General features: G+C 37.2%; 1 protein-coding gene across 6 annotated transcripts in view; it reads right to left on the reverse strand.

The window, feature by feature from the left end:
• The window catches only part of frmpd3 (FERM and PDZ domain containing 3), a 193,763-nt gene that overhangs the window by 10,473 nt on the left and 156,008 nt on the right, over nucleotides 1-27,282 (reverse strand). For 4 of the 6 annotated variants that reach the window (XM_055178404.2, XM_055178399.2, XM_055178400.2 and 1 more), the window contains exons 3-11: nucleotides 17,057-17,166; nucleotides 16,763-16,917; nucleotides 13,755-13,857; nucleotides 13,548-13,593; nucleotides 13,252-13,356; nucleotides 7,105-7,212; nucleotides 2,972-3,103; nucleotides 2,477-2,596; nucleotides 1,387-1,523 (exon numbers count right to left, since the gene is read on the reverse strand). In XM_055178404.2, the coding sequence (XP_055034379.2) occupies nucleotides 1,387-1,523; nucleotides 2,477-2,596; nucleotides 2,972-3,103; nucleotides 7,105-7,212; nucleotides 13,252-13,356; nucleotides 13,548-13,593; nucleotides 13,755-13,857; nucleotides 16,763-16,917; nucleotides 17,057-17,097 (947 nt within the window). In that variant the 5' untranslated portion in view covers nucleotides 17,098-17,166. Of the gene's footprint in view, nucleotides 1-1,386; nucleotides 1,524-2,476; nucleotides 2,597-2,971; nucleotides 3,104-7,104; nucleotides 7,213-9,315; nucleotides 9,463-13,251; nucleotides 13,357-13,547; nucleotides 13,594-13,754; nucleotides 13,858-16,762; nucleotides 16,918-17,056; nucleotides 17,167-27,282 lie in introns of those variants that run through there. The other 2 variants (XM_055178403.2, XM_055178402.2) reach the window with 2 other exon arrangements.

Raw genomic sequence — 27,282 nt, forward strand, 5'->3', positions numbered from 1 at the left:
ACTCAAATTACTTAAATAAGTCCTCTTAACATGAACATAAAATATATGATTGTCATTATGGGCAATGGCAATAAAACCATTTGCAAACATTTTTTTAAATAATGGGTACAGTCAATTAGCTATGGAAAGAAAATGCTGGGTTTATTCTTCCACTAAAAGGGCTTTTATGGTGCAATGACATCATTGGTAATTAAATATATTGACTTTTCACATGTCTTTTCTTTTATAACTGTTTTTTACAGCTGAATGTTTTCTTTTCTTCCCTAAGCTGTCTACATGTTTATAATGGTCTGCTTTCGGTTGCTAACTCTATATCAAAATAATGTTAGAATGATCTAACGAAACCAGAAGCAACTGTTCAGTCTTACTTGTGAAACTTCCCAGAGACTCATTTTGAGATGTGTGACGGTTTGTACACCGCCAAACTGCTTACAACGGAGGCATTTTGAGTTTATGTTGTTATGAGATTAACACAGAAGTTGCCATCACTTTTCAACACAATTTCTTTAATGTCTCTGCTCTGTGCCTTCACAGTGTGATTGTGCTGTTGTTATTTGTTATGACGTTTTTCCCAACCATGTATGATACTAACATCAGTGTGACACACTTTGCAAAATTTTTAATAGTAATGCTTGATTCAACTTCATATTTCATCCCCTGTCTACCTGCGCAGATATCAACAGCCAGCTGATTTGTAGGTTGCCAGGTTGAGGTCAAAAATGTGTTAAAAATTATATGATGTGTCTATTGTGCGAGTAGGATACCTTTCATACAAGATCTGGAAACTGGACTACCTTGGAATAATATATTGATGTAATTACTCATATAACGAGGTAGGGACGTACAAATTTCGGGAATTTCCAGGGAGAAATAACAAAACGGGATGAGGGCGGGAGATAGGTGTGAAGTATGGCAGACCCCCGGTAAAAACAAAGGGTTGACAGGCATGTATTTGTCTCATAGTGACAATTAAAGATGAACATACTGGTCAGCTGACTTCACAAAAAACCTAAAACCTAATTAAAGTGCATTTGACATTACATAAACATATCAGCAATGACACTGTTCATATTTTAAAACACTACTGAAATAACTCTTGTTAGTGTTCGCTTCTAAGTGTCACTAATATGTATCGTGTGTGTGTGTGTGTGAACTCATCATAAGTCTCGTCTAAGCGATCACATTTCAACTATTTAATAGTAATTGTATAGTCTGACTAGGATTATTTCAAAATGTAATGTAATTTAGTTAATTACAAGTACTTCATTTTTGGAACCTGATTACACAACCCAGTTACTACACAGCACTGTGCCAATGTAGCTGTGGGAAAGTGTAAGAAAAAGTTGAGATAAAATTTAAGGCCTTCAAGTGACTTCAAGCACTTACTCAACATGCTTGAGAGAAATCTTCTGATTGGGTCTCGCAATTGACACAGTGATGAAGATGTGCAGGGCTGCCAACTTGAGTGTCACATCAGACTTCCAGTCCATTCCAAACCGCTCTTTAATGACGTCATTGCGACTCTGTGTGAATTTAGATAAAACAGAAGGATTTACACTAAGGGTGTTTTCAGACCTGTAGATCGATTGCTTTGTTCTGAAACCGGGGGTTAAATGACTACAATGTTGCAATTTCATCTTGGCTCGGTTGGCATTCACAAGGCAATATTTTCAAACGAACCAGACTTTATTCATACAAGTCACGTGCGAGTAAACTCTCCTTTAATTGGTCATCTGGTTTTTTTTCTGTGATTCCGCTCAAAGTTGTCCATTAGGATTGACAGACAGCAATTATTATTATTATTATTATGTTGTAGTCGATGTTGCGTTTATCATACAGCTCTTTGTTTTCAGAAACCAAAGAGACCAGCAACACGTTCATCTTGTGTGCTCTTGCAAGACCGTTGTGCCACCAAGTCATGTTTTAATGTAACTTCAACAGCTTGTGCACGTGAAGAAAAGCGACAATCTCATTGGTTGTCAGTTTTTATCGTGCCGCGTCAAACTAAAAAAACGACCCGAGGCGTTTTTCTGAAAATTACACTTTTACGCCTGCCGCTTTACGCATGGGTGTGCTCACTCACATTGGCGCCCTTTGTTTAGTCACGAGGCGTTAAACGTTCCGGTGTGTAAAGACCTTTATGGTGCAAACAACAAAAAATATGATGTCCACGTATGTGGACACACCAGATCTTAGGAGGTTGAAGAATTTTTCATCAGGTATGTTCATGGTTAATAAAGCAATAAGATAACTTTTGCTTTCACACTTAAACTGAACCACTCCAGAGTTCGTTTGCAATCGAGCGGTTATTTTGGTGCGGATCCGAGCACGATTGCCATGTTCACTTATGCCTAAACGAACCGAACCAAAGGAAGAAAACGCACCAGGTTCTAAAACAAAAGGTCAGGTCTGAAAACGCTCTAAGATTATGTGAACATGCGTTAATAATAAAGTGAATATTCATGACTAAATCCACCTGTATGTAGAGGTACTCAAATGCAGCAGGGTCTCTCCTCAACAGATCAGCAGGGTCTTTCGGGAAGAAGCAGATTCTGAAAAGACATTTCATTCCCTGGAAGTAGGTCCTGTGAACTACCTGAAGGTTCAAGCATAAGAACATTGATAGCTGAATTGTCAATTCAGTTCTTTATATTGTTACACAAAATCATGTTTTAATCTTTTCACAGCTATAAATTAAACATGATTTTATTATTAAGTACTTTGTATTTGATCTTACTTTCTTAATTTGATATTTCTTGGTAATCTCAAAGCTTTATTTGACATTTAAAAAGCATTTAGTTTCGATGCAGATAAAGTTTTGCCCAGCCTGTCTACTTGCGTTACTAATCAGTTGCTAAAGCGTTCTGGATGGTTGCCGGGACAATGTAATTTGGTTTCTAGGGTGTTCAGAGTGGTTGCTAAGGAACAGACAGATAGATGGGTAAGTCATCAGTGATTGGTTTTTACACACATGAGAGAGTGGCTGGTTTTCCTGGAGCAGATGCAGACCCTGGTTCTGGGCCAGTCCACCGGACTCCAGCACCAAAGCGAAATGCTCAATGTAGCGCAGAGAGAGGCGGTCCTGCAACGACGATATCACATCCTGTGGCCACAATGGGAAAAGGACAACAATCATCAATATTCTGTAAAAAAAGACTTCATTTGCACCAACATATTTGGCAGAAGTCAAATTTGTGTTCACCAGGAATGAACCTTTGTGCTGCTAACGCTACCAATTAAGCTACAGGAACACACTTGAGGTGCTTCTGAGTTCCTACAGCATGATGAATTCAGTTGTCTCTATAATTTATCAGATGTGATCCAGATTAAATCTTTTTAAGCAGCGCCAGAAGCAGTGTATGTACTACAGGCTTGACATTAGCATCAGTGATCAAGCATCAAAATAAACCTTATTAATCACTGCTTCTTGCCATGAGTATCTGTCACTGAAGATAAATAATTGACGCTTTAAACTGATGAGTGCCTCGGCCTCTGGAAAGGACCGAAAAATGAATGAGGTTTCTATGTCACTAAAGGATCATGTGACCATACTGTTTACTGTAAAGTGATTTATGTAATGCTTACACAAACGGTGTTTGATGAGAGTAATCCTGTCCGTGGAAGGCAGGTCGATTATTTTGTTTTATTTAGACTCTGCTATGTTGCATAAACTGTTTAGATTAGTCTTCAGGGGCGCCACTAAGGGGAGTAAGTAAGACTGATTCTAAGGGCTCATATACTTTTCCGGTCAACATTAAGAATGGCTATTGTGTTGACTGAACTAATTAAAAGAAATCTGGTCGATATTTGGACTTATGAAAGCTATGCTTCCCCACAGCAAAATGCTCATAATATTACTGTTATTTGGTCACAAAATGTAATTGTAAGGGTTGTTCAGGCGTAACTGTGTGTGCTTTAGGTTAAAATATGCGGTCGGTTAATAAAGATTGCGTCTTTTTTTAAATTGTGTTCGGACACTTTTGGAGATAAGCTCCAGAGGATCACCAGGCGCTTACACCCCGCCCAACGCAGCCTCGCCTCGGCAAGTCCTTCAAAATTGAAAGCTGGATCTGATATCTCTGTGGCGTTTAAACATGGGATAATTTATATTCACTTTCATTTCTTATACTTCATAATGAAAGGATTATGTTTCAAATCATATTTTAGGATTGCACTTAATTGATATCACAGTTGAGTAATGTATCTTGTAAGTTACTCTGCTGTCCTATTTGTTATAACCGGACTGCATCCTGCCTGCGAGCTTGAACTCCAGAGCTGAAGGAGAAATAGTTCTAATATCATAAAAATGTTTAAATAAAACTCTGAAATATACCCGTGTGTGTGTGTGCGTGCGTGTGTTTTGAATTTAAAATGTCTGTAGTCGTAAGGATCTAGATCACAGGTCATTTCATCTGAGATCAATCAGCACGTAACTGCCGAAATCACTTACTTGCCACCACTTACTTGTTTCACACAAGTCACGTGAGGTAAGTGGTAGTAAATAAATGTTAGTTAGACTATACTCATTGGCAAAGACGCAAATACTTGACGTCTTTGTAAAGATATACAGTACTGTGCAAAAGGCCACCATGCCAGAATTAGATTTGAAGAGTTTCGTTGCAAAACAAGATAAATCCATTTTTTTAAATTTTTGTCAAAACATGTTTATTATTATGTTATCATGTTATTATTTTGTTTTATGGTGCTACTTAGCTGTATTTTTTAAGTTATGGAGGTTTAAATCAAAACAAACCAACTGCAGTTGCATTGAAATTAATTGGAATTCACAACCAAAAAACGAGATTTCTGAACAATTAAAAAAACAATGGTTATCACGTTTTGCAACGAAACTCTTCATTTGTTGTTTTTGCAATGTTATAATGATCATATATAATTGTTTCTCAGTCTCTTTAATAAAACACATCCAGAAAATACAAGAAATGTGTATATAGTATTAAAAACTGTTTAACAATTTAAACTGAAGTGCCAAGTTTTTAGGGTAAACTCCCCTTCCACTTGAGCAATAGCAGGAAAACAGGATCTCTTAAACCTAAATGAAATTAAATCCTAATTTCTAATTCTAATCCTAATCAAATGACTTCAGGATCCTCAAAAAAGCTCAAGATGTGTTTAGTGCCAAGAGATGTCACACTAAACACCAACAATGCCTAAAGAAGACATTTAGTCCTGAAAATTACTTTTTTGTCGCTTGGGTTTAGGGTTAAAACCACTTTTTGTCATATAAAAATGACATCCTAACCCAAACCCCATCTCTAACCCCAACTCCAAGCGACCATGGCTTAAATATAGACAAAAACATAGAGAAACCTGTATATTAAATAACCTGCTTAAACAAATCTGAAATCGAACCCTAAACCCAAACAGCATTCTCCTGTTAGCAAATGCTAGCCGACTTTTTGCTAACTATCACCGTGTATGCTAGAGCAGTGGTTCCCAAACTTTTTCAGCGTGCGGCCCCCCTTGTGTACGGTGCATCCCTTCGCGGCCCCCCAAAGAAAATTTGTGACAAAAAACTGTTCTAAAACTCAACATTTTAATAAAAAAAACATTAAAGTATACAAAAAAAGTAGCTATTTTCGTTAGTAGCCTTATTTTTTTTTAGGTTTAATTACATGATAAATTAATGTATTTCATAAAATGTCATAAAACCGGGGCCCCCGGCACCATTTCGCGGCCCCCAGTTTGAAAACCACTGTGCTAGAGGACTCACACACATACAAGGCTCGCTCTCACCCCTTCTACCCCGGGGAGTTTCCCAAACTATTCCCCCAAATGAAGAATATGGTAATCATTATGTCTCTGCCTGTGAAAACCAGACTAAAGTCTTAAATCTAAGCAAGAGATAAAGAGCATCACAGTTTGATTTCAACCATTAATTTCACTGTGATTTGAATCGCTGCCATGAACTTACTCAGTATATTAAAGATATCAAGTTTATATTTTCACAGAATGTTCTTTATATTATGTAGGATGATTTTTTGTAGAAAACTTCAGCTGGGTTTTCACAGGCACGCATACAATTATCTGGTAGATGAAGCTAAAGGTTTTTGGGTTAAGGTTCATATACACCATATCATGTATGTTTTATCTTTCGTTTAAGAATGTTACATTTTATCTGAATATTTGATTACTATACTGTATTTTCTATTAAATTTACATTTGCAGAATAAATCATCTTATAGCTACAGACATGTTAGGTCACTGACTAAAGACTGATAATAGTAGTCAGCAAAAATATGTCAGTCAGTTATATACAAAAATCTGAAAAGTAAGACTGACTAGCCCTAACAAACTGCTAGTTGTTCACACTAGTACTTAAGACACAGTTGTGGTGGAACAGATTATTTCAGTCCAGGGTGATGTTGCCTAATGACTTTGCTAAGCCATTTTACTATATTTGAAGTATACACATGATTTTTTTTCTCATTTTACTGTTGGTTAGACAAGATTGGATTTACTTTAAATACAGGGAATTCATTGCATTGTTGTTTCAAGGAATTGACTCTACTGAAAGTAAAAGTCTTTAATAAAAAAACGCTTAAACTACAGACCAAAGGAGCAATTTAAAATCACTGTAGCAAAATGCTGAAAATGAAACTCATGGGAGCAAATTTATTCAACTTTTGTGCCACTTTATTGCCCAGTTTGTCATATAACCTTGTTTTATTTAGCCTACTAACTAGCTAAATGGTTTATACAAACAAACCCTATTACAGAATGTGCTTTATTTACAAAAACCAGCACTACTGGCCTGGTGTAAATAAAGTTGTATAATATTGACGGCAGTAATTTATCAAAGAGTGATCAACTGATTTGATTTGAATGAAAAATATTTTTTAAAGAGATGATTCAGGATCGCAGAGGTAATTTATGCCATTCAGCTCTCCTGCAAGACGAGGAATGAATGCAAGCTAATTTAATTGCATTCATCAGAGATTTTTGACTGTGTTTATGCTGGTATATGATTTGCATTATCAAACAGCGTTTACAAATAATCAATGTTACCAGTGTGTGTAATTCCTTCCTCGTGAATTTTCCATAATTGTTTTCCAGTAACAGGTGAGAGTTTTTCACTTCACTCACCCTAACAGTGGTGCGGCTGTCAAACGTAAAGGATTTGATCTGTCCATTCTCCAAAAACACCTTCAAGACATTTGGTATCAGAAGCAGTGTGTCGTCTTTAAGCATGGTCTGAGAGAGAGAGAGAGAGAAGAAAAAAGCAGTCAGTGAAGCTAGGATAGAATATTCAGGAAAGAAAACACTCTGAAGGTCAATACAGAAAATCGAATAGATTCTAAGGGAGAGAAAGAGAATGTAGAAACACATGAAAGGACTCTACTGAATGGAAAACTGTATTAGCAAGGCAATTAGCAAGTCAGAGCATATCAGGTCTGAAACAAACGGCTAATGTTTGTCTAGCGATGGATAGTTTAATTTGACTGAAACCAAGGAGCCAGATTATTAGAATTAAATATTGATCATATAGCTGTTCTTTCTGCATTAATTTTAAAGCCATTTATGTTTAAAATCAGATGTTTAATTAGATAAAAGCATTGACCCGCATTTAGCTCCGTCTTGTAGAAGATGTTTAATCAACGAAGTTGAAGGTGCACTAAGTAATCTTTTGTTTATGTTACGCTCGTCTGATTGATCTTTCTGCAAACATGGACATTTCACTGAGACTGCCAAAACCCTGAGGCTGGCTACAAATGCAACTTGTTCATCTTACAAGATCATCTTCTGCCTTTCAAATCTTTTCCATCCTCTCTGATCTGGGCTCACAGCGATTACTCTTTTCTTGCATGAGTCCTGTATGACACGGCAGATCTTTTAAGGTGTCCTGGAGGGGTTGACTAAGCCACATGTCTTAACCTCTGGGGTGCCTCACGGTTCAGTATCAGACCCTTTCTTCTTCTTCTTGATATTTAGTATCTTACTGGGCACAACCAGTTAAAGTTCACAGTCCACATCAACAAACTCTCACCCATGCAAATTCATGTTTTACTGTGTCTAATCTTCAACCAACTAAAAACACTCCACAAGAAATCTAATGCAAGGCTCTGATGCTTGCATTCAGTACTTGCGGACCTTTTGCACTTAACACATTCCTAAAGCTCGGTTTATTTCCCGTCCTTTTCAGTTAGTGAGCAAGCGTGGCATGGACTGACGGCACCATCACAACCGGGAACAAAGTCACTTACCTTACACTAATATTTGCCAAGACCATCATAACTTTAAAAAATGAAGACTGAAGACACCTCTTTTGAGAGAATCTAATACATAAGTGTGCATAATGAATGGTATGAAAAGTTGGACCGTTAGAGTTGGTTACACGGTAAATCTTCCTAAACAACCTACACAACAATTTAATGGTTTCTTAACTGACTATTTATTTGAGTTGATGTAGCTAAAAGTGCTTATTACAGGAAGAGTTACCAAGATAAAGTGAGTACTAACGGCTGAACATGTGATCTCTACATGGTAGCCAACTCTAGTTAGTTATCTAATTTCATTGTATATAATTTTTTTAAGGATGTTTGTCAAAAGCAGCATTATTTTTAAGAGGAAATATTACTTAGTGCACCCTTTAGTGGATGATTCGAGGCATCATTATAGGGCGGATATAATTCCTCCCGAACATCTTGCCATCGAATCGGGAATGAGAGGAGCTTACTTTCCGTAGAATCCTGATTTCAACATCATATCGATTTGTACCAGCCAGGTGCCTCTCCATGTTACTTTAGGTGACATAAGGTGTAGTTTCTCTGAGCTCTCCAAAGATCTTGCACTAAGTGTCATCAATAAAATGATTTTATTTAATCAAGCAGTGACATTGATTGAGGTCCAGTAGACCCACGATTTTCTATAAAATGATTCAGCGTAATCTTGGCACAGCATACGGCCTACTGCTGGAGATCTGCACCAAGTGCTTTTTCAATTCATACACAGAATGGAAATAAGTAGGCAAGCATCAATTTGGCGTGTCAGTGGAAATCATGTGATGACAGGCGGCGATGCGAGCAGGTCGACTAACTCTCACTTTCACTTTCATACGTTCAGCACAATCCCAATCAGCTGGACGTTAACAAAGCAGCGTGATGATGTGATATGAATAATAAGTCCCTCGTTGGCATTTGTCTTTAAGCCTAAACCCTTTAATAAAAGCTAGCGGCTTATACACTCTTGTGCTGACAGGCGAGTTTTAATGAAGAAAGCCGCGCTGGCCCCTGCTGATCACACAAGATGGATTGACATGATTAGAGGAGGCTCAGGTGAGGGTGGTTTGATCTTTACCGATTTTGGCCCTCTAGGCCTGATCAGCAAGTTTCTTCTTCCAGGAGAGCTGCACACCCCTCCCATCGGTCCGCTTTATTAAATTGGTGCGACCAGCACCCAAGGGTGTAGTGTCGACTCTTCCTTGCTCGCAAGGCAGATATCAGACTGTATGGGACATAATCCATGGACATTGACATTAACATGGGTGCTATCGACCCATGTTCACCAAGACGAGATGGCAGTTGTAGTGCTAATGAAAGACTACGAATGAATGAATGTCTAGTAATAACATTAAGGCTTGTGGGGAGGCTACCTTATTGAATTACTCCAAAGTAGACTGGCTGCTGTAAAAAGGAAACTGACACTTTGGTTCATCCGCGTAATTCTGGGAACTTTTGCAACACTCGCTGTTGCGATCTCCTTTTTTAAACCTATGAATTGATCTGATTCAGAAACCTAGTCGTTGTTGCAATGCTTGTTTTCAAGTCAGCCTGTTCTAAATTCTGAACCTTTCTCGCCACCAACCAAACAAGCTAGAGCTCACATGTTGATCATAAATAAAACATCTGTCAATATCTTTCAGACTGGCATATGTGCAATTTCAGACAGACAAACACTAGATGCCTTTAATTCCAGCAAAGCCAAACAAAGTCATTTCCGAGGCTTGTGTTTTTGTGTATGCGCATGTTCATAGATGATGGATGAAGATGAAATCATAACCGAAGCACAAACTTTTTAGCTCTTAAAATAGTAGACCACACACTGTTTAGATGAAAGGGAAAGTTAGCTTGAAAATAAATCTCTTAAACTTACCCCCATGCCATCCCAGGTGCAAATGACTTGAAATTGTAATGCAACTGAATGGTGATCAACCATTTGATGCTCAAAAAGTGCATCCATTCATCGTTCAAGTAATCCAAATGACTTCAGTGGGTAAATATACAGAACGACTTCTGATGCAAAATGCTAAGTTTGTGAGAGAATTTTCTTTTTAGCTTATTTCTTATTTTTTAGCTTATTTAGTAATCAATATGTTGTGAATTACTGTTAACAAGCAAGTCAGCACGATAAGTTCATAGGACTAGTTGTCAAATTTTGTGTGTTCCATCACGAGACCTACAAGAATCAATGAGATTTTATGTTATTGATGTGCTGCCAACTTACTGCATTGATTTGCATGTTCATGAAAACACACACGCAATGCAGTAATGATACACAACATAGCCTATCAATTGCTAAACAAGCAAAATATAATTTTGCTTGTATTTTAACTCACTAGAGTAATCTGGATTAATGAAGAATGCATGTTGGCAATTCCAAGCAAATGTCAACCTTATCATGAAAAGTAAAGTTTTAACTAGAGATGCTCCGATGGATTGGCCGCAGATCGTCCATAACATTGTGCATACAAATTTAAATTAATATAAATATTAAATGTTCTTTGAAGAGCGGCTCTTCTGCATTTCTTGGGTATTATTGCTTCTTATTGCTTCAGCCAGTGCTAGCATTTTTTATGATTTTCAAAAAAGTTTTATGCCTTCCAGAAAATGTTCTTTTCTAAATGAACATACAATAAATCAAACGAAAGAACCGACTCTCTTCTTCAAACAAACAAATAAAAAAGTTTCATCCTATCTTCATTTGTTCTCTTTTTATTACATCTTAAATGTGGGTAGGTTTCTTCAAAAATACCAAATTTTGAGCCAAATGCTGAAATAATTGCATTTTTGTAAAGGGCTTATGTTAAAGATCAGATTCAGAGCGATGATCAAAACATACAGAGTTTTTTCTGTTTTAAATCAATGGATGTTTCTGTGTTGTATACGTTGGATAAGAGCGGAAAACATTAACAAGATAACTTGTCACTGGGCATGGAAAGAGTTAATTTACAGAATTCCTACAAAGCAGTCTCCCAAATTTTTTTCACATCCATAACGCATCAATGTTTCCCTCATCTAAAATAGAAAACTTATAGTATAGATGGTTTCATTAGATCCAGGGCCGGCGTCAAGGGGGGGCATTCGCGGGCCTTGCCCCCCCCAAACAGGTTGTTGTGCCCCAACACAGTTTTTTTTATTAATTTAATATATATCAAGAATGATTCAAATAAATTCAACACTGAATGTTTCATGCCTTTTAATGTTATCAAATGAGGAAAATATAGTTGATATATGTTTTCTTTAATTAAAATAGACCAGTTTCTCTTATTGGTTGTATTGCGTCGTCTCATGCGTATTTACGTCTTTAGCATATTTGTGACTTGATACTAGCCAACGTGTTTTTTCGCGGCATTTTATGGATCGTGTAAAATATGAATATTAGAACATTTAGAACGAACCAGCACCGCCTGCTTCATCTGACTTCATGCAAACACTGACTGGCTCAAACTCAGAGATAAGAGGTCGAGGTGGAATTTACAAATCTACAGGACACTGTTTTAAGGAAGTTTAATGTTCATACACGCCGGCTTTAGCTATTTTAAAGGTAAGTTAGCGTTGTTTAAATTACGTAAGCTTATATGAGAAGTGTGGCTATAGACCGTTAACAGCATAACGACGTGATTATGGTTAAGCGGCTTTTAGGATGTGGTGTGCGCTGCGCTATGAAACCCATTCATTTCAATGGCTTGCACCACGCGAGGGCGGTTTGTTGTTGCATCGAGCAAAGCGCGAGCGCAGCGGATAGTTTAACTTTTGCGCAGAGTTTGTGATATTCTGCACTTTATACGGGAAATGAGCTGACAGTCGGTACCAGTTGTATGAGTTTGTGCTTGCACTGTATTTGTTGTTTTAATGCCTTGTTTTTGCAAGTTATTGTTGCTAATTGCGTGCCCCCCTGTTAGTTATGGTCTGGCGCTGGCTCTGATTAGATCCACGGGCATTGCAGCAGTTACGCTGCTGGCCCACAGTTACTGTAACTTGCTGTCTGTATGTGTTTATCATTCTGGATAGTGGCTAAACTGACCTCTGGAACAAATACCTTGTGGAAAGGATAATGTTTATGTTTCCTAAAGACGAGGAGAGACAGAGAGCATGGATCACTGCTGTGTGGACTTGGCATCAAGACAAGACTTCAATAACCTGTAGCTAATTTTACACAGTAAAGTTAGCTTATTGTAGTAGTTCATACGTTAAGATATGGTATCTGAATGAAGGTTATTTACACATATTTTGCTTGTTATCAGAAATAAAACAACTGCAAAGGTCTACTGGAAGTTAAATTTGGTCCACAAAAGCCATCTATTCATGTTGTTGCTGATGTCTATAAACCGAATTTCTGATGTCTGGCCTGGAGTTTAGGAAAATATAAACAGATGGTTAAGTATATTGGTAATTAATGCATTATCTGAGAATTTATATTTCACGTTTTGACTGCAAATGTCACATCCATAATGCTGGAATTGCTCGTGTGCTTTTTACAGCTTCAAAACGTTGACCATCATTCAATGGCATTACAAAGCTAAAGCCAGAATATTATTTATTAAAACTCTTTCTGTGTTAAGCTTAAGAAAGTCACACCTGTGACAGCATGAGCGGGAGTACATCATGAATTTTCACTTTCCTTTGAACTGTTCCTTTCAGGAGAAACCATCAAGAGAGACATTAATGCATCGCCTTCATGAGTAATAAACCTGCAGTCTGATGAAATGAGATTAGCTGGTGATGTGAAGTGAGTCGCACTTAAATATCAAAACTCTAAAATGACAGCTATGCTATACAGGAGACACTCCTTAATTCACGTTACCTTTATAAATGTTATTAGAAACAAATATTAGATTATCACGAACAGACAGTGTCATAAATAACCTCACGATCGAAATCTAGCAATTACGAGTCATTCGAAATCCGCTCACTTCAGCTGTATTGTATTAAGCATATGGTGTCCAATGAATGATATGCAGCATGAAGCTGTGTTTGCACACGTGTGATGTGAGCGAAAAGCAGCAGCACATACTGAGTCTGGGTCGCTGATGGACACTTGCTCAGAAAAGCGCACTTTGGGGGGATTCGTTCGAAGACGAGCTTTCTTGGCTGCACTTATGAAGGCAGACTTAGGTGACTAAGGGAACAAAAAGGGTATAGGGAGCAAAGAGAAAGAGAAATAAAGGTTAAGACTATTTTATACACACAAGAAAGCTTTCAAATGCATTTTTGGCTCTTCACAATGTATTTCTGGAAACAAAGTTGGGTGCTATAAAGGAACGAATCTGATCAAATCTTGAATGCAAAAGACAAAATGTCCTTAACTACCTGTAGCGGTTGCAGCACAGTGAGAAGAATTGAGTCCTTGCACCGTCTGCAGAAAAAGAGACATTTCGGGAACTGAGTTGCAGCATATTAAAAGAGTGTCTTATCTGAAATGAATTCTCTTATCTGATAGAGACATAATAAATAAAGCAAAGCAAGTCATGCGTCCTGACAAGGCCCTTCCCCTCTGGTGACAGTAAAGGGTGTTACCTTACAAGGTCTATGACTTTCTCCCGGGGTGCGTCGCTCACGAGTTCCTGGTTGATGGCTAGGATGTGATCTCCGGGGAAAAGCTTGCCAATCGATGGTCCGTCTACAGAGGAGACATGTCAGAAACTTGTGTTGTTCTCAGGGGCTGACATTTGATTGGATTAAATGCTCTTGACATTGTCTTTTGCTTCCTTAGTCTTTCCAAATGTTTTGAGATGACAAAGATATCTCAGTTTATCACATTTCATATAGCACTCTGAATTTAACATTACAATAACAATCCTACAGTCAATAATTTTTACAATTAGTGTTGCTAATGTATTTGTACCAGTATTGTGTACGTATGTGGTTCAATGATATGACATCATATGCATAGAATACATAGGGGAAGTGGGGGACATGTTTCACCCCACTTTAATATAAAGATGATTTTGTCACACACAGTTTCTCAACTTACCACCACCATTCCGAGTCATGTTCTTTGGTTTGTTACTGAGATATCACAAGCAACTAATTTTTATTTTTCCATTAGTGGAGTAAACTTTCACAGTACCATATTTTTCAGTCTATAAGCTGCGTTTTTTTTTCATAACTTGGCTGGTGCTGCGTCTTATAGTCAGGTGCGCCTTGTAAGTCAGTATGAATTCATTTTGACATTTATGAAGCAAGAGACAACATTACCGTCTACAGCCGCGTGAGTCCACCATAGTCTAAATTAACAGAACAAGCCAACTAGCGTGAAGTTCGCATACTCGTCATTCCACATCACTGAATCTATTGAATTACATAAATACAGAAGTAGCATTTCTGTATTTATGTAACTCAATGGATTCAGTAATGTGGAATGACGAGTATGCGAACTTCACGCTAGTTGGCTTGTTCGTTAATTTAGACTATTCAACCTTCCAGGTAAGTTGTGTATGCTATGATTTATCGTTTAAATAACTGATAATATTACTTTAACGTACAGACATCTATTCAGCCTGCTGTTCTGTCTGCTATTGTTGAATAACTCGCCTTTCCAGATTAAATGTCTGTTCTTCAGCTTGGATTTTGTGATTTTGTTTTTAATAAACACGACATATAGTCCATTATAGTGACTTATATATGTTATTTTGTCTTAATGACGCATTTTTGAATGATGCGGCTTATACTCCGGTGCGCTTGTAGTCCGGAAAATACGGTAGTGCTTACATCAAGAAACACTTCATGTGCTTAAAGGATTACTCCACTTTCATTAAAAATTATTCCGATCATTTCCTCATCCCCATGACATCCAAGATGTTTCAGTCAAGAAGAAATTCAGTTTTTTTGAGGAAAACATTCCAAGTGTGCGTTTCACATATGTAACGCATGACCTTTCTAGGTGATTATGAATATACGTAATGTCGCGCTGGCGCACCACACGGCTATAGTGCAAGGCGAGAAGTTGTGGTTTAAAAGTGCATATTTTTTATTTTTCTTGCCGAAAATGGCAATCGTTTGCCAGATAAGACCCTTATGCCTCGGTTATGATCGTTTAGAGCCATTTCAAGCTGCATTGAAACGGTTGAGGTCCACTAAAGTCCACTATATGAAGAAAAATCCTGGAATGTTTTCCCCAAAAAAAAAAAAAAAAAAACTTAATTTCTTCTCTATTGAACAAAGAAAGACATCAACATCTTGGATTTATTGATGAAAGTGAAGAAATCCTTTAAAAAGAGTGTTTGAAAAGCTGTACATGAGAAACGCATATTCAGCGTACTACCTACTGTATTTGTGATGGTGTGACAATTGAAACTGCACTCGTCATTTTATGTACTGTATTTCTATATATAAATTATATACTTGTATATACAGCCACTTGTATATACTTTTATTGACAACCATGTCCCCTGTCCCCCTCACTTTTAAGATGCCGGCTATGCCACTGCATGACATGTACTTTTTGTACTGGTAAAATAGGTGTACAGTAGATGGGACAACTGTCCGTACAAATGAGCAATTTAAGATTACTGTTAAAAATTGTGCTTAAATTATTAGAATTCAAAATAAGATACTTTGGCATTATTTTATGTTCAAAACCTTTCTTATAAATGAATATCAGTAGTTGATGGGATGTTAGGATAAATGAAAATCTTTTGACCAATAATTTGGACGCAATCATGGGCTTTGAGTATAAACATCAAACATGATATCACATCATCCAGTAAACCCCATGTGGTCTTTCTGGCTGAATGAAAAGATTTCTCTTAATACTCTTAAATACTAAAAAATATCAATTTTAACGTATTGGGTATACTGGTACACTTTTGTGTCAAGTAAAACTAGAAAAAAAATGCTAAAAACACATTTTAATTGTACTTAAAAATGCATATTTATACATTTGATATCACAAGCAAAAGCTTATATCAGAAGTAGAATTTTGTTAAGTGTAAATTCATTGCAGAGGTCAGGTGGTGCAACCAGAAAGTCAAAGGGTGCAACTGCTATAATTTCACTAGGAAATAAAAAACATTAATTTGTTTTACACAAAATCTGGCAAATAGACAATGATTGGTTGTACCACCTGATATTTTTTAAGTGAAATAACAAAATTTTTGTGAAAAAATTAAAATTAAAATGTACTGAAATGTTTATTTTTAAACACATTGTTCCTTACTCAGAAATATGCATTACATCCATTTTCAAAAGATTATTTATAAATAAGTTTTTAACTCGTTTTGTTATTGATTCATATATCATAAAAAATTTTAATATGTCTGTAGTGCTTGTACTAATATGTATTTGTCGTAAAGTTTCTTTGCAACAATACTAAATTGTATGGTTGTTGTATTGTGGATGTATTTTACTAGGCCACCATATGTCACTTTCAATATCAGAGTTTTTAATAAAATAAAAAAAATCTAAAGAGGACAGTAAATTTTTCAAGGGATGACGCTGATTGGCTAGCACCCCTGAGAGTTTGACATATGATCCAATAGACAACAGACATCTGGCTGAATGTTCCTGACAGACACATGTCCTACCCGCAGTGACAGAGCGTACGACGACAGGCCGTTCACTGCCTGCGATGAAACCAAAGCCGTGGTTGGGATGCCGTTGAATGCAGACCTGTCGTGTTGAGCCAGGAGTCAGGCTACTAATGTCCATACCATCCTGACCATCTTCTACCATCACAGAGCTACAATACAAGAAAACACATCGTTAGTGTTAATACAATGAATGCCAGGACATTGTCATATTTAAGAAGAGGCACCCATTGTGTTTTGATATTACCCAATGTTTTTATTTGACATGACATGAGTATTATCAGACTGCACCTGTCATAATCCTCTGTGTGTCCATCCTCGACCCGGGCCATCCCCTGAGAGGACAGAACCGGACTGGGTGAACCGCTTCAGGGGGCAGTCTCTGTTTTGCACACATTCACCTGAATGAATAAAAGAATGAAGAAGAAGAAGATATAATTAGATTATACTGCAGTCTCACTGAGCACAATTACCCATATAATGGGATTTTGGCAATTTTGCGACTATACTTTACCTCAGGTAAACACAATTCATCGATAAACAATATGTGATTAGCTCACATTCACAGCAAGTATAAAACAGGTGGTGTTTTTAATCCATGAAAATGTTTTAATTGCATCTATACTGCACTAACTGAAGTGCATGAGTGTTTTAGTCATGCACCAAATTTATTTTGACACTAAGAAGTTTTCCCTGAGCGTATAAAACCCTGAAAGGCACTGTTAAAGTATTTCTGTCTTCATCACGGCACCAAATAATCAGTGTTGGGTGTAACGCGTTACAAAGTAACGCGTTACTGTAATAATATTACTTTTTTCAGTATCTAGTAATGTAACGCATTACCCGTCTGAAAATGGTAATATTATTACAGTTTTCCCGAGCTAGTTACTTGCGTTACATTCTCCAGTAGCACCTTCATCACACAAAGGCACACAACACAGAGAACAAAAGGGAAGTGGAGGAGGGCGTGAATGGAACAGTGATTGGTCCAAGTTTGGCACAAGGTATCATTTACCATCACGATTGGTCGACACCCGGCAGCCGGCAGCAGAGCGGCACACTCAAAGACAGATCGGGAAAATGGAAGCGTCAACAACGGCAAGCTTTTTTTCAGAGGAAGGTTCGCTAGTTTCGACGGGAGGAGATTCAGTCATTATTTTATTATGTTCAACGGAAGGAAAATAACTTGACGGTGAAGTGCACACTCTTTAATTTTTCTCCGAACGCTGTGCCCCACGTCCGGTAGCGGGTAAGGAAGCCAGCAGTAATTTTTATGTTGTATTAAAATGTGGTGTATTTATGGTGGGTTTTCTCGCCGTGGAGACCTTGATGAATGTGAGGTTATGCCACGGTCTCCCGGCGCTCATTTCAATTTTGTATATCAATTTTACAGTAATTGACGAAGGCTGTGTCTTTAGCTTGAGTGATATTAATGATATTTATTGAATTGATTGTGTATTTATTACTTTGCGGTGTTAAATTTATATGTTTGGGTGTTGGATAAATTTGCTGTGCATTGCTGTGTATAGTGGGTGGGTAAATAATGTGCACTAACATCATGGTATCCCCCTGCTAAGAATACAGAACTCTTGGAAGTCTTAATCAGGAAATAATTTATTGTGAACCGTCATTATTTCATCAGCTGTCCATTTAAAGGTGTCCATCTAAAAATAATTGCAACCTGTTGTCATCCCTGTATTTTGAATGAGTAAATTGTTATCAAATTTAATCTAATAAAATTGTAACTTTTTATTGATTTGGGAGTTTTGTGTTTGGATGTTTTCTTGGCCGTGGCTTGCCCAAATAAACATTCTTGTCCAGAAAAAAAATGTAACTAGTAATATAACTAGTAATATAACTAGTAATATAACTAGTTACTTGCTCCAGGGAGTAATAAAGTAAAGTAAGGCATTACTATTTTTGAGAGTAATATGTAATAAGTAATATATTACTTTTTTGAGTAACTAACCCCAACACTGCAAATAATGAAATACGTCCATGAGAATGTGTTTGTCGTTTAATGCAAGTTAAAACTGAACGCTTTTGGAGACCAAACTTAACTTCCGGTAGAACTCCACATAGTATCAATAACAACAGAGTCCTTTTAGAGTCACCTACTACACCGAGCTCACATTACTGTAAAATTAATGTATACAATGCTAGCTACAGATCCTTGAATTCTTGCCCTGCTGCCAAACCTCTCTTCACAGCAGTGAACTATGCTCACCGTCTCCCCTCGGTCTTAGGAAACATTTTCTTTTCGACAAGGTATTTGTTTCAAAGGTTAGTTTAGCCACTAGCCAGACAGATAAACACATACAAACCCGAAGTTAACTTTGGGCAAGATGCTGAAACCGTCTATTATGTTAGGAACTTTCAGACGGATATGTTGGGTGTTAGGTACTATGCACATGTTTTTGCAGCCATTTAACATTTCAACCTGACACATTTATTGTTAGCTTTCTGGTCAGGGGCGAGACAACCATTATAACTGGGAGTAAGGCATGGTCTAATTTCACCTGCCTTGCAAAGATAAAATGATGAAATTGTAGTGGCCCATACATTTATTTTTTTGTGGAAAAAGAAGAACTTTGCTAGTTGCATTAGCAGTGAAGTGAACAAAACCTTATTTTCATTTATTTACATGCAAATCAATACATGCATTAGAAAACAACTTTAGACATTATTTGTAGATTTGTCAGGTTTCTCACAGGCAGTGACATCACAGCCTATAATCCATCATTCAAAAAGCCTGCAGGAAATCTGTCAAAAAATAAACCGTTGGATCTCTTTTCATGTCTGCGTCCTGTAAATGTAACATAAGTTCTTAATTTCGCACTTTTACAATTAACTGAGCGAGTCAAGAGCAGACTGTTTTGCGTTACTTTATGTTTGTGACATATATCTTTTACATACAAAGACAAACGCACTTAAACAAAAATTAAAAGGTGTTTACGCAAAATTGGGTTAATAGACAGAAATCTATATGCGCCAATCAGATTTTGCTTTAGCTGTTTATGACCTTTCCCCGATAAACGAAAAATGTTTTGCGCATTACGTGACCTTACACATTATCAGTTTATTTAGCGTAATCAGTGTAAGACCAAGCCTGATCTTACGAGAATTCGAACATATTTTACGAGATGGATAATTCATACAAAAATTAATCGTGCAAAAACATATCATTTTCATAAAAAAAACAATAAAGAGACCCTAACGTCACAGGGGTCAAGGCAAATCGTACAAAAATTTAGGAATGTGGTTGTACGAATTAATACGAATTAGTCACCTCGTAAAATTCTTACAAATTGCCATGAGCAATTAATTTCTTTTCTAAGTATGTTTAATTGTATTAAAGGTGCAATTTGTAAGATATTTGCAGTAAAATCTCCAAAAACCACTAGGCCAGTGTTATATATTTTGTCCAGCTGATTACTATCAATATCTGTAATGTTTTCAACTACTTGTAAATCGTGAGAAAATTTCCATTCAAAACATTGACACGGGGCAGTGCAGTCTCCTGTCAATGACGTTAATATCCATGTGACCCTTTGTCACCGCCTTTACTGACGTAACCCACATGAGAACAGTGGTCGAGCTCAAAAAAATAAAATGGCGGCCAAGGAAGCGGCTGGAGCACAAATTTAGTGAAAATAAACGTATATTTTCACTTTTTAAGCATTTTAATTTCATTTCTAGCGAGAAATTAGTATTGTAGTTTTCAAATATGTGATTAGTTATCACAAAGGCGCTCTCTGTTTATATTTCAAACACGCTGCCTTTGAAGTGCGTCGGAAAGCCTTTCTCTGAGCGGCCTTCAGGCCTCCGAGGCCGAAGTCATGTCCTCATGAGGGAGCAAGGCCACAAGTCCTCACAGTCTTGAGGTTTCGGACGCAGCCAGTGTCGTGGACAAATGCGGAACTATGCGCTTGCTTATGGACTTATGGATATCTCTGTACCGTCTGCCGCTGGTTGTGTCAGCTCCTGTAAGCGTACGGGCCAACCAAACGACCCAAGAAAAGTTTGGAACAAAACGAGGGAGGATCAATTTGGTGTTGCATTATCTGGATAGAGAGAGCTTCACGACAACATTTAACTAGACCGAGATTCTGATCCTGCTTGTGTTTTACGCGATGGGTGAGTTGTTTTGATTCGTAACCCTTCAAAAAACGTATGCTATTATATTGATCACAACATTAGTGTAATCAGCGCGTCTTCCCGCGGACGATATGCACATCAAAAGGTATTGTACAGCAATATAAATGGTCATTTTAAGACACTTCACAATAAGATTTGTACTGTCAATACATTATGTGAAAAATCATTGTAGATTGTAAGTTGAAAACTTAATTCTGAGCTGTGTTTACCATCGAATTTGGACTAATACTGTAATATCAATATGACTAACAATTTCGTTTTGAACATCACATATAAACTTACATAATGAAATAAACGATGTCATCAAACGCAACATTTATAAGACTTGATTACCTTATCCATCAACGTGATTTCTCGTTCTCGTCTGATATGGCTAAAGTTAAAGACTACAAATCCCATAATTCCACGCTGCTTCAGAGCGTAAGTAAACAACATCATTGTTTTTGTTTGATCTGGCGCCATCTTTCGGCGCATTTTACATATTGTATCTTTAAAGGGACTGAAGTTATTCTTTCGAGTTTTAACAACATTTATTTTTATTAGAGGTTATGAGATCTAAAGTTGCAGTATTTATTCATTGTACAAAGGACTCATTCATGAAGATCAATGAAGTTTTGATGTTTTATGAGCTCTTCTGGATTTCTCCAATTGGTAACATTCAAAATGTTCTTGAGTAAAAATCTATGAGGTAACCAACAACCCAGTAAGTTTGATATTGGCAAGATACTGTTTTTTAAAACATAAGTATGTATTAAACTTTACAACATCCACATATGTGCATGACCACACTGTTTCTTACGATTTCTCTAACTGTAATGCACACAAAACAGAATCATTATGTGATATGTGATGGATGAGCTTTGATGTCATGTCTTATGTAAAAGGCTTGAATCGAACACCTACTGAATATTCAAATATGCATTATGCAAAAGCACTTAAAACTCTGAGAGCCATCATGAACCTGCACATTACACTAATGGCCACAAAGATGGAGGGCGAAATAATAACAGATTCCAGCCAAGTCTTCTTTATGCTGTGCATTTACAAAAATAAACGAAGTGAGACAAAGAAGAGAAACGATGGAAAGGTCTTAAGACTTTCTTTATCTTAATGCTAACGTTTTACTGTGAATGTGTCACAACAAAGTGACACTCTCCATTCGTCAGGTCCCTCTGGGCCGATTCTGAAGGTCACGGTTACATCTGTTTATTGTTCACCCTCAGACTCTTTCTAGTATTGTTATCCTGCTGTATGTTTATAACACTTCGGGCTGTTGTGTACATTTGTATTGATGCAGCTGGAATAAAGCTGTGCTCAGATCTGCCACTGGAAGAGCATCTATCAGGTGCTTCAGATATCTGAATGCCACAATCGTGTGAATGCGTCTTAAGATCTCTGTCTGGTGAAAATGAAGGGCATCTACTGTATCCTATCTTCATTTGTTCCCTTTTTTGTCTCCTGTCAAATATGGGTAGATTAATTTAGAGCAAAATTGCAAAAGGAAAAACCACCAACAATCAAGAATGCATGATTATATGATGTCATTGCTTTGCAATCAAAAAATTTGTCAATGGGGCAAAAACAGCCACGAACAATAAATAAGGAAGAAAAAAAATAAAATCTCATGCTGCACAAAAAGTAAAAATGCATTAAAGGCAATGTTTTTACCAATCTTTGACATGCCCAAGATCAGCCCACAATCACGTTTTATATTGAAAATCAGTTAAAATCATGGACTTTTTGTAAAAAAAAAATGGTAGTTTTGATCAGTACTGAGGTTGATTAACAGATTTAAGCAAAAAATGAGAATTTTTTACAGCAGTTTAATTTAGTGGATGTTTTCATCCACTAACAACACGAAAGGGTAGCAAATTTGCACAGTGTATTGTTGACTTTTTGAAATATTTCAAAGCATTTTCCCAAAATATGTGTAAAAATAAGAATGGTCATCAAAAATAATTTTTGCTGAAACACACAGAAAGTTGTGGCCAAATTAAGACCTCATAGTGGATGAAAACATCCCTAACAACCTATAAGGGTTAAATGAGAATTAATGGTGTCAGATATTTGTCCTGGAATTCCTAATTTCAAATTAAAAATCATTTTGACGCTTATTGACACAGTAAAAGTATAGAGCCATAAGATTAATGTGAATTTGCATAGCTCAGTTCATTTGGTCTTGAATAAATGAGTCTGTCCATATTTAACTTACTGGCTTTTGATTTCTTTGATAGGTTGGCAAATTTAAGCGGACGTTTACAGAGATCTCTTTTAAAACTCTATAGCAGGGGTCACCAATGTGGTGCCCGCGGGCACCAGGTAGCCCGCACAGAGTCTGTGAGGTGCCCGCCAAAGCACATTCTATTAATAGTCTCAACTGTATTATTTATTCATTACATATTTTTTTATATTAGCTTGGCTTGGTTTACGTATGTTAAAATTTTAAACAATACTAAAACATATAAACAAGTCAAATAAAATAAAATAAACAAGTAAAACAAAAAGTTTTAAGTAGACTATATCAAAAAGTAGCCCTCCAGATTGTTTTATCCATTGTGGTAGCCCTTGCTCATAAAAAGGTTGGAGACCCCTGCACTAGAGGCAACACGTAAAGATCATTAGATTTTTTATATTCAGAAAAAATGCCTAAATGTGGGTTTACACAAAACGCGAAGCGTGCAATCGCATTGCGTTGGTCGCTCTAGATTACTCGCGGGATTTTACTTTGTGTCATGGGAATTTATCGCTTGAGTTGAATATTTTCAACTTGGACGAAGACGCGTTTGAGGTGAATAGCGCGTGTTTACACGGCAAACGCGCAGCCCATATCGCGTCATTGGCATCGCCCCAAACGAGGACGCATCTGATCACGTAATGTATGTAATCTACTCGCACAAATCGTTGAACTCGCATCTGGTGTAAACCCACAGTAATACAGGAAACATCAGTGTTCCCCCATCATTATAGGGGTTGCCATAATTTCACAATTAATATGTGATCATGGATCAAAATTTTTTGTTCTTACCGTCAACGAGGTAAGAGACATTATCCTCTTTCACAAAGTAATTTCAGTAAATTACCACAAATTTACCAGAATGAATTTACCAGTAAATACAAAAATGTGCAGTTCACACACGCAGTGACATTCTGTCTTTTTACCAATAAGCCATCATTCACACATCAGTGTCAAAATACCGGTAAACTCGATGAGAAAGTTGAAGTTACCCGTGGCGGGTTCAGTGTTGTATTTGCAAACAATGGCGAGTTATGACTTTATATCCACTGTACGTATTTTGTGGTTTTCACATGTGTTGCAAAAGCTGATGGTCGCAAAGTTGCTCGTGACCAAACAACATAACATTAGGCGACGTCAAATAGAACTTGCGTCTTAAACAACAGTATTGTTCACACATTAAACAGTGTGGGGGTAAACGCGCCATCTGTATCAAAACGTTGATTGGCCCAAAGCTGTCTGCGCGGTCTGAAATTGTCCGTTCTAAATAGCGGTAATCTACAGCAGTGTTCCCCAACCTTTTTTCTGTCACGGCACAGTTTTAATAAGTAAAAAAAACATACGGCACACCACTATACCAAAAAGCATTAAAAGAAATGCACAAACCTCTATTGCAATGCTTAAATGACTTGTTAACTGGAATATTTTACTATATTTAATGTAGAACTCACATTCAAAGCAAGTACTCTTGTTTTGATGAACACAAAGATTATATCCTGGCTGGAATTGATGACAGTTGTGATTTTTAATTTTTCCACGGCACACCAAACAAGCTGTCACGGCACACTAGTGTGCCACGGCACAGTGGTTGGGAAACACTGATCTACAGTATATTTTTTGTTCACACATAGCACTTACAGGTAAATTAATGGTAATCTTAAAACCTCTTTCTGGTAAATTGGCAGCAGTGATTTACCAGAAAGGTTCTGTTCACACATGACCTGTTAACTGCAATTTACCAGTAAATTACCAGTAAAGACTGTATGTGTAAAAGAGACTATTGACTCATCTGTCAAGTCCTCCAGAATTCCTACAGAATTTTTTCGACTATCTTTTCGTTTATGGCGAAATTGGGACAAGTAATGGACAGTATCACTTTGTGGCAGCATGGCACAAGGATTTTAAATTCATGCAGTATTTTAATTTTAATAAAACCAGGGGACCCCCTTTTTAGGGGGTCCTTCAATGCTGGACCCCCAGCCCCTGTCAATTTGCACACTGGGAAACATAAGAAATCTCAATACCACAAAATTACAACCACAAATATATTTTAATATGTTTTGTATCCACTTTAATATTTGCGTTGAATGAAATGAATGTTGCTGTATAAACCTACATTTCATAAAGCATCAAATGTTATTGTAAAGGAAAATGAATGTGTTATAAATACGCTTGAAAATGTGTGCTTTCGTTTAATGTGTGTTTATTTTATAATTAGTAATATCAGCTTCAAATATGTCTTTGCTACATTTATAAGAATGCAGACACTCATAGATATATACAAAATGACTGTTATTCGTATAAATAAGTCAGACAACATCAGTTCCGAGTACACAATACTGTAAAGACATAAGTGACAAAACCCAAAAGAGAGTTGCTGTCATCATTCGTACGTCAAATAAAGCTGTATCAGAAGGGTCCAGTCTACACACTGCTGCTACACAATGACAGATCACAGTTACACAAGCAAGACAAAAGGAGACAGAAGAGACACACACATACAAAACAGCCCTTCAGCACTGGGCCAAGCTCAGCAATGGAGACAGAGTAATACTGTCAAGACATGTATCCCAAGGGCATAGACTAGCTGGAGTGTTGCCATGGATACAGCTGAAGTGAGCTGAAGGAAAATGAGCTATATGACCGCAACAAATGATGCTCCAGTCATCCCTACCAACATCAAGACCACACGTACATGCCTTATCATACAAAGTACACACCATTATAACTTTATTTTGAAAGCAGTGATTTGGTCCTCGAAAACTGACAGACGGAAATTTTATTTATTTATACAAGCGGTCATTCACATGGTTTAGTAAGGGTAGTAATCCTGTGAGTTCACGTTTTAGAGAATGCAAATGATACTTCCATTGTAAATTTTTATAGCATCCACTTGCGACCCACCCACAATTAATGAGTGTTGTTTTTATATACTTGACCAGCCGATCTGCGGATTATCCGCACATCACTAGCCCTCCTAGACATCTACGGATGTTTGTCTCATAAAGGCGGTTGCTGCTGTTCTGACAGCGCTGCAAGTTGTTTGCTTCATAGAGCGTCAAAAGATTAATTTGGCACGGTGTTGGACACATTTTATTTCAAAACATAGCCAAGCCTTACAGTATATCTGCGTATCGTTGACAGAGAATAAATGAAAGCATGATTACATGTTTCCTCATGTTTAGCCTCCTGGGCGTGCTCATGCAGTGACGGCGGTATGATCACTTTTAGGGGTTCTCATATTTATGTTTACATATACAGAGCAATGTGATCTGTTTTTCATTAGTACAAAGTATGAATATGTTAAAATCTTAAGACGACTCATCTTGTTCTGATGTTGTTCAGGGGAGAGGTCAAAAAGTCCCCCCCCCCGTAATTCAGACCCTGGTTAACGTTCTTGCATGCTTATACAAAAATGCGTATACGCTTTATATCAACAGTGACTGGACAAATACTGCACCATGTGTTAACTGACGCTTATTTCGTCCTGTAAAGACCCTTGGCACTGCTGAACATTTTGTTTTTTCTATGTGACCCCACAAATAAACACATAAATGTAAAGAGCACCTATGATCCGATTTTACATTTGGAACGATTTTACATTTCCTTTGGTGTGTAAGTGTGGATTAGTACATGTTAACCATATGCAAAGGCACAAACCCCAAAGTAAACAATGACACGAGTTATCGTCTCCAACGTAAATCTCTTTTCTTGGACTACATCAAACACACGGATTGTAGGCAACAGTTTACTTCCTGTGCCAGATGACGTGGACACGACGGTCATTATCGCTCCGCCCGCTTCTGACTTACAGCCTTTAAGTAGTCTATGTTTTCATATTTAAAGAATTTACTTCAGACTAAACCATGACTCAAACATGAGTTTTGTGCAGTGCAGAGTAGCGCTTGTTGTTTGTCGTTTCTACTAGGGATGGGCACGAGTACTCGATTGCTCAAAAATTGCTCGATTGTACTACAGTACTATACATAGAATACACTATATACATTAACAGAATATAATCTATATGAATAAATACAATGCAATGCAATGATCACTCAGAAATGTGATGATCAAACACTTAAAATGACGTGGCAAAGATATGTACTATAGGCAAGAAGTTAACAAT

This window comes from Misgurnus anguillicaudatus, chromosome 16 (assembly GCF_027580225.2).
Source record: "Misgurnus anguillicaudatus chromosome 16, ASM2758022v2, whole genome shotgun sequence".
In the NCBI taxonomy this organism is placed as follows: domain Eukaryota; kingdom Metazoa; phylum Chordata; class Actinopteri; order Cypriniformes; family Cobitidae; genus Misgurnus; species Misgurnus anguillicaudatus.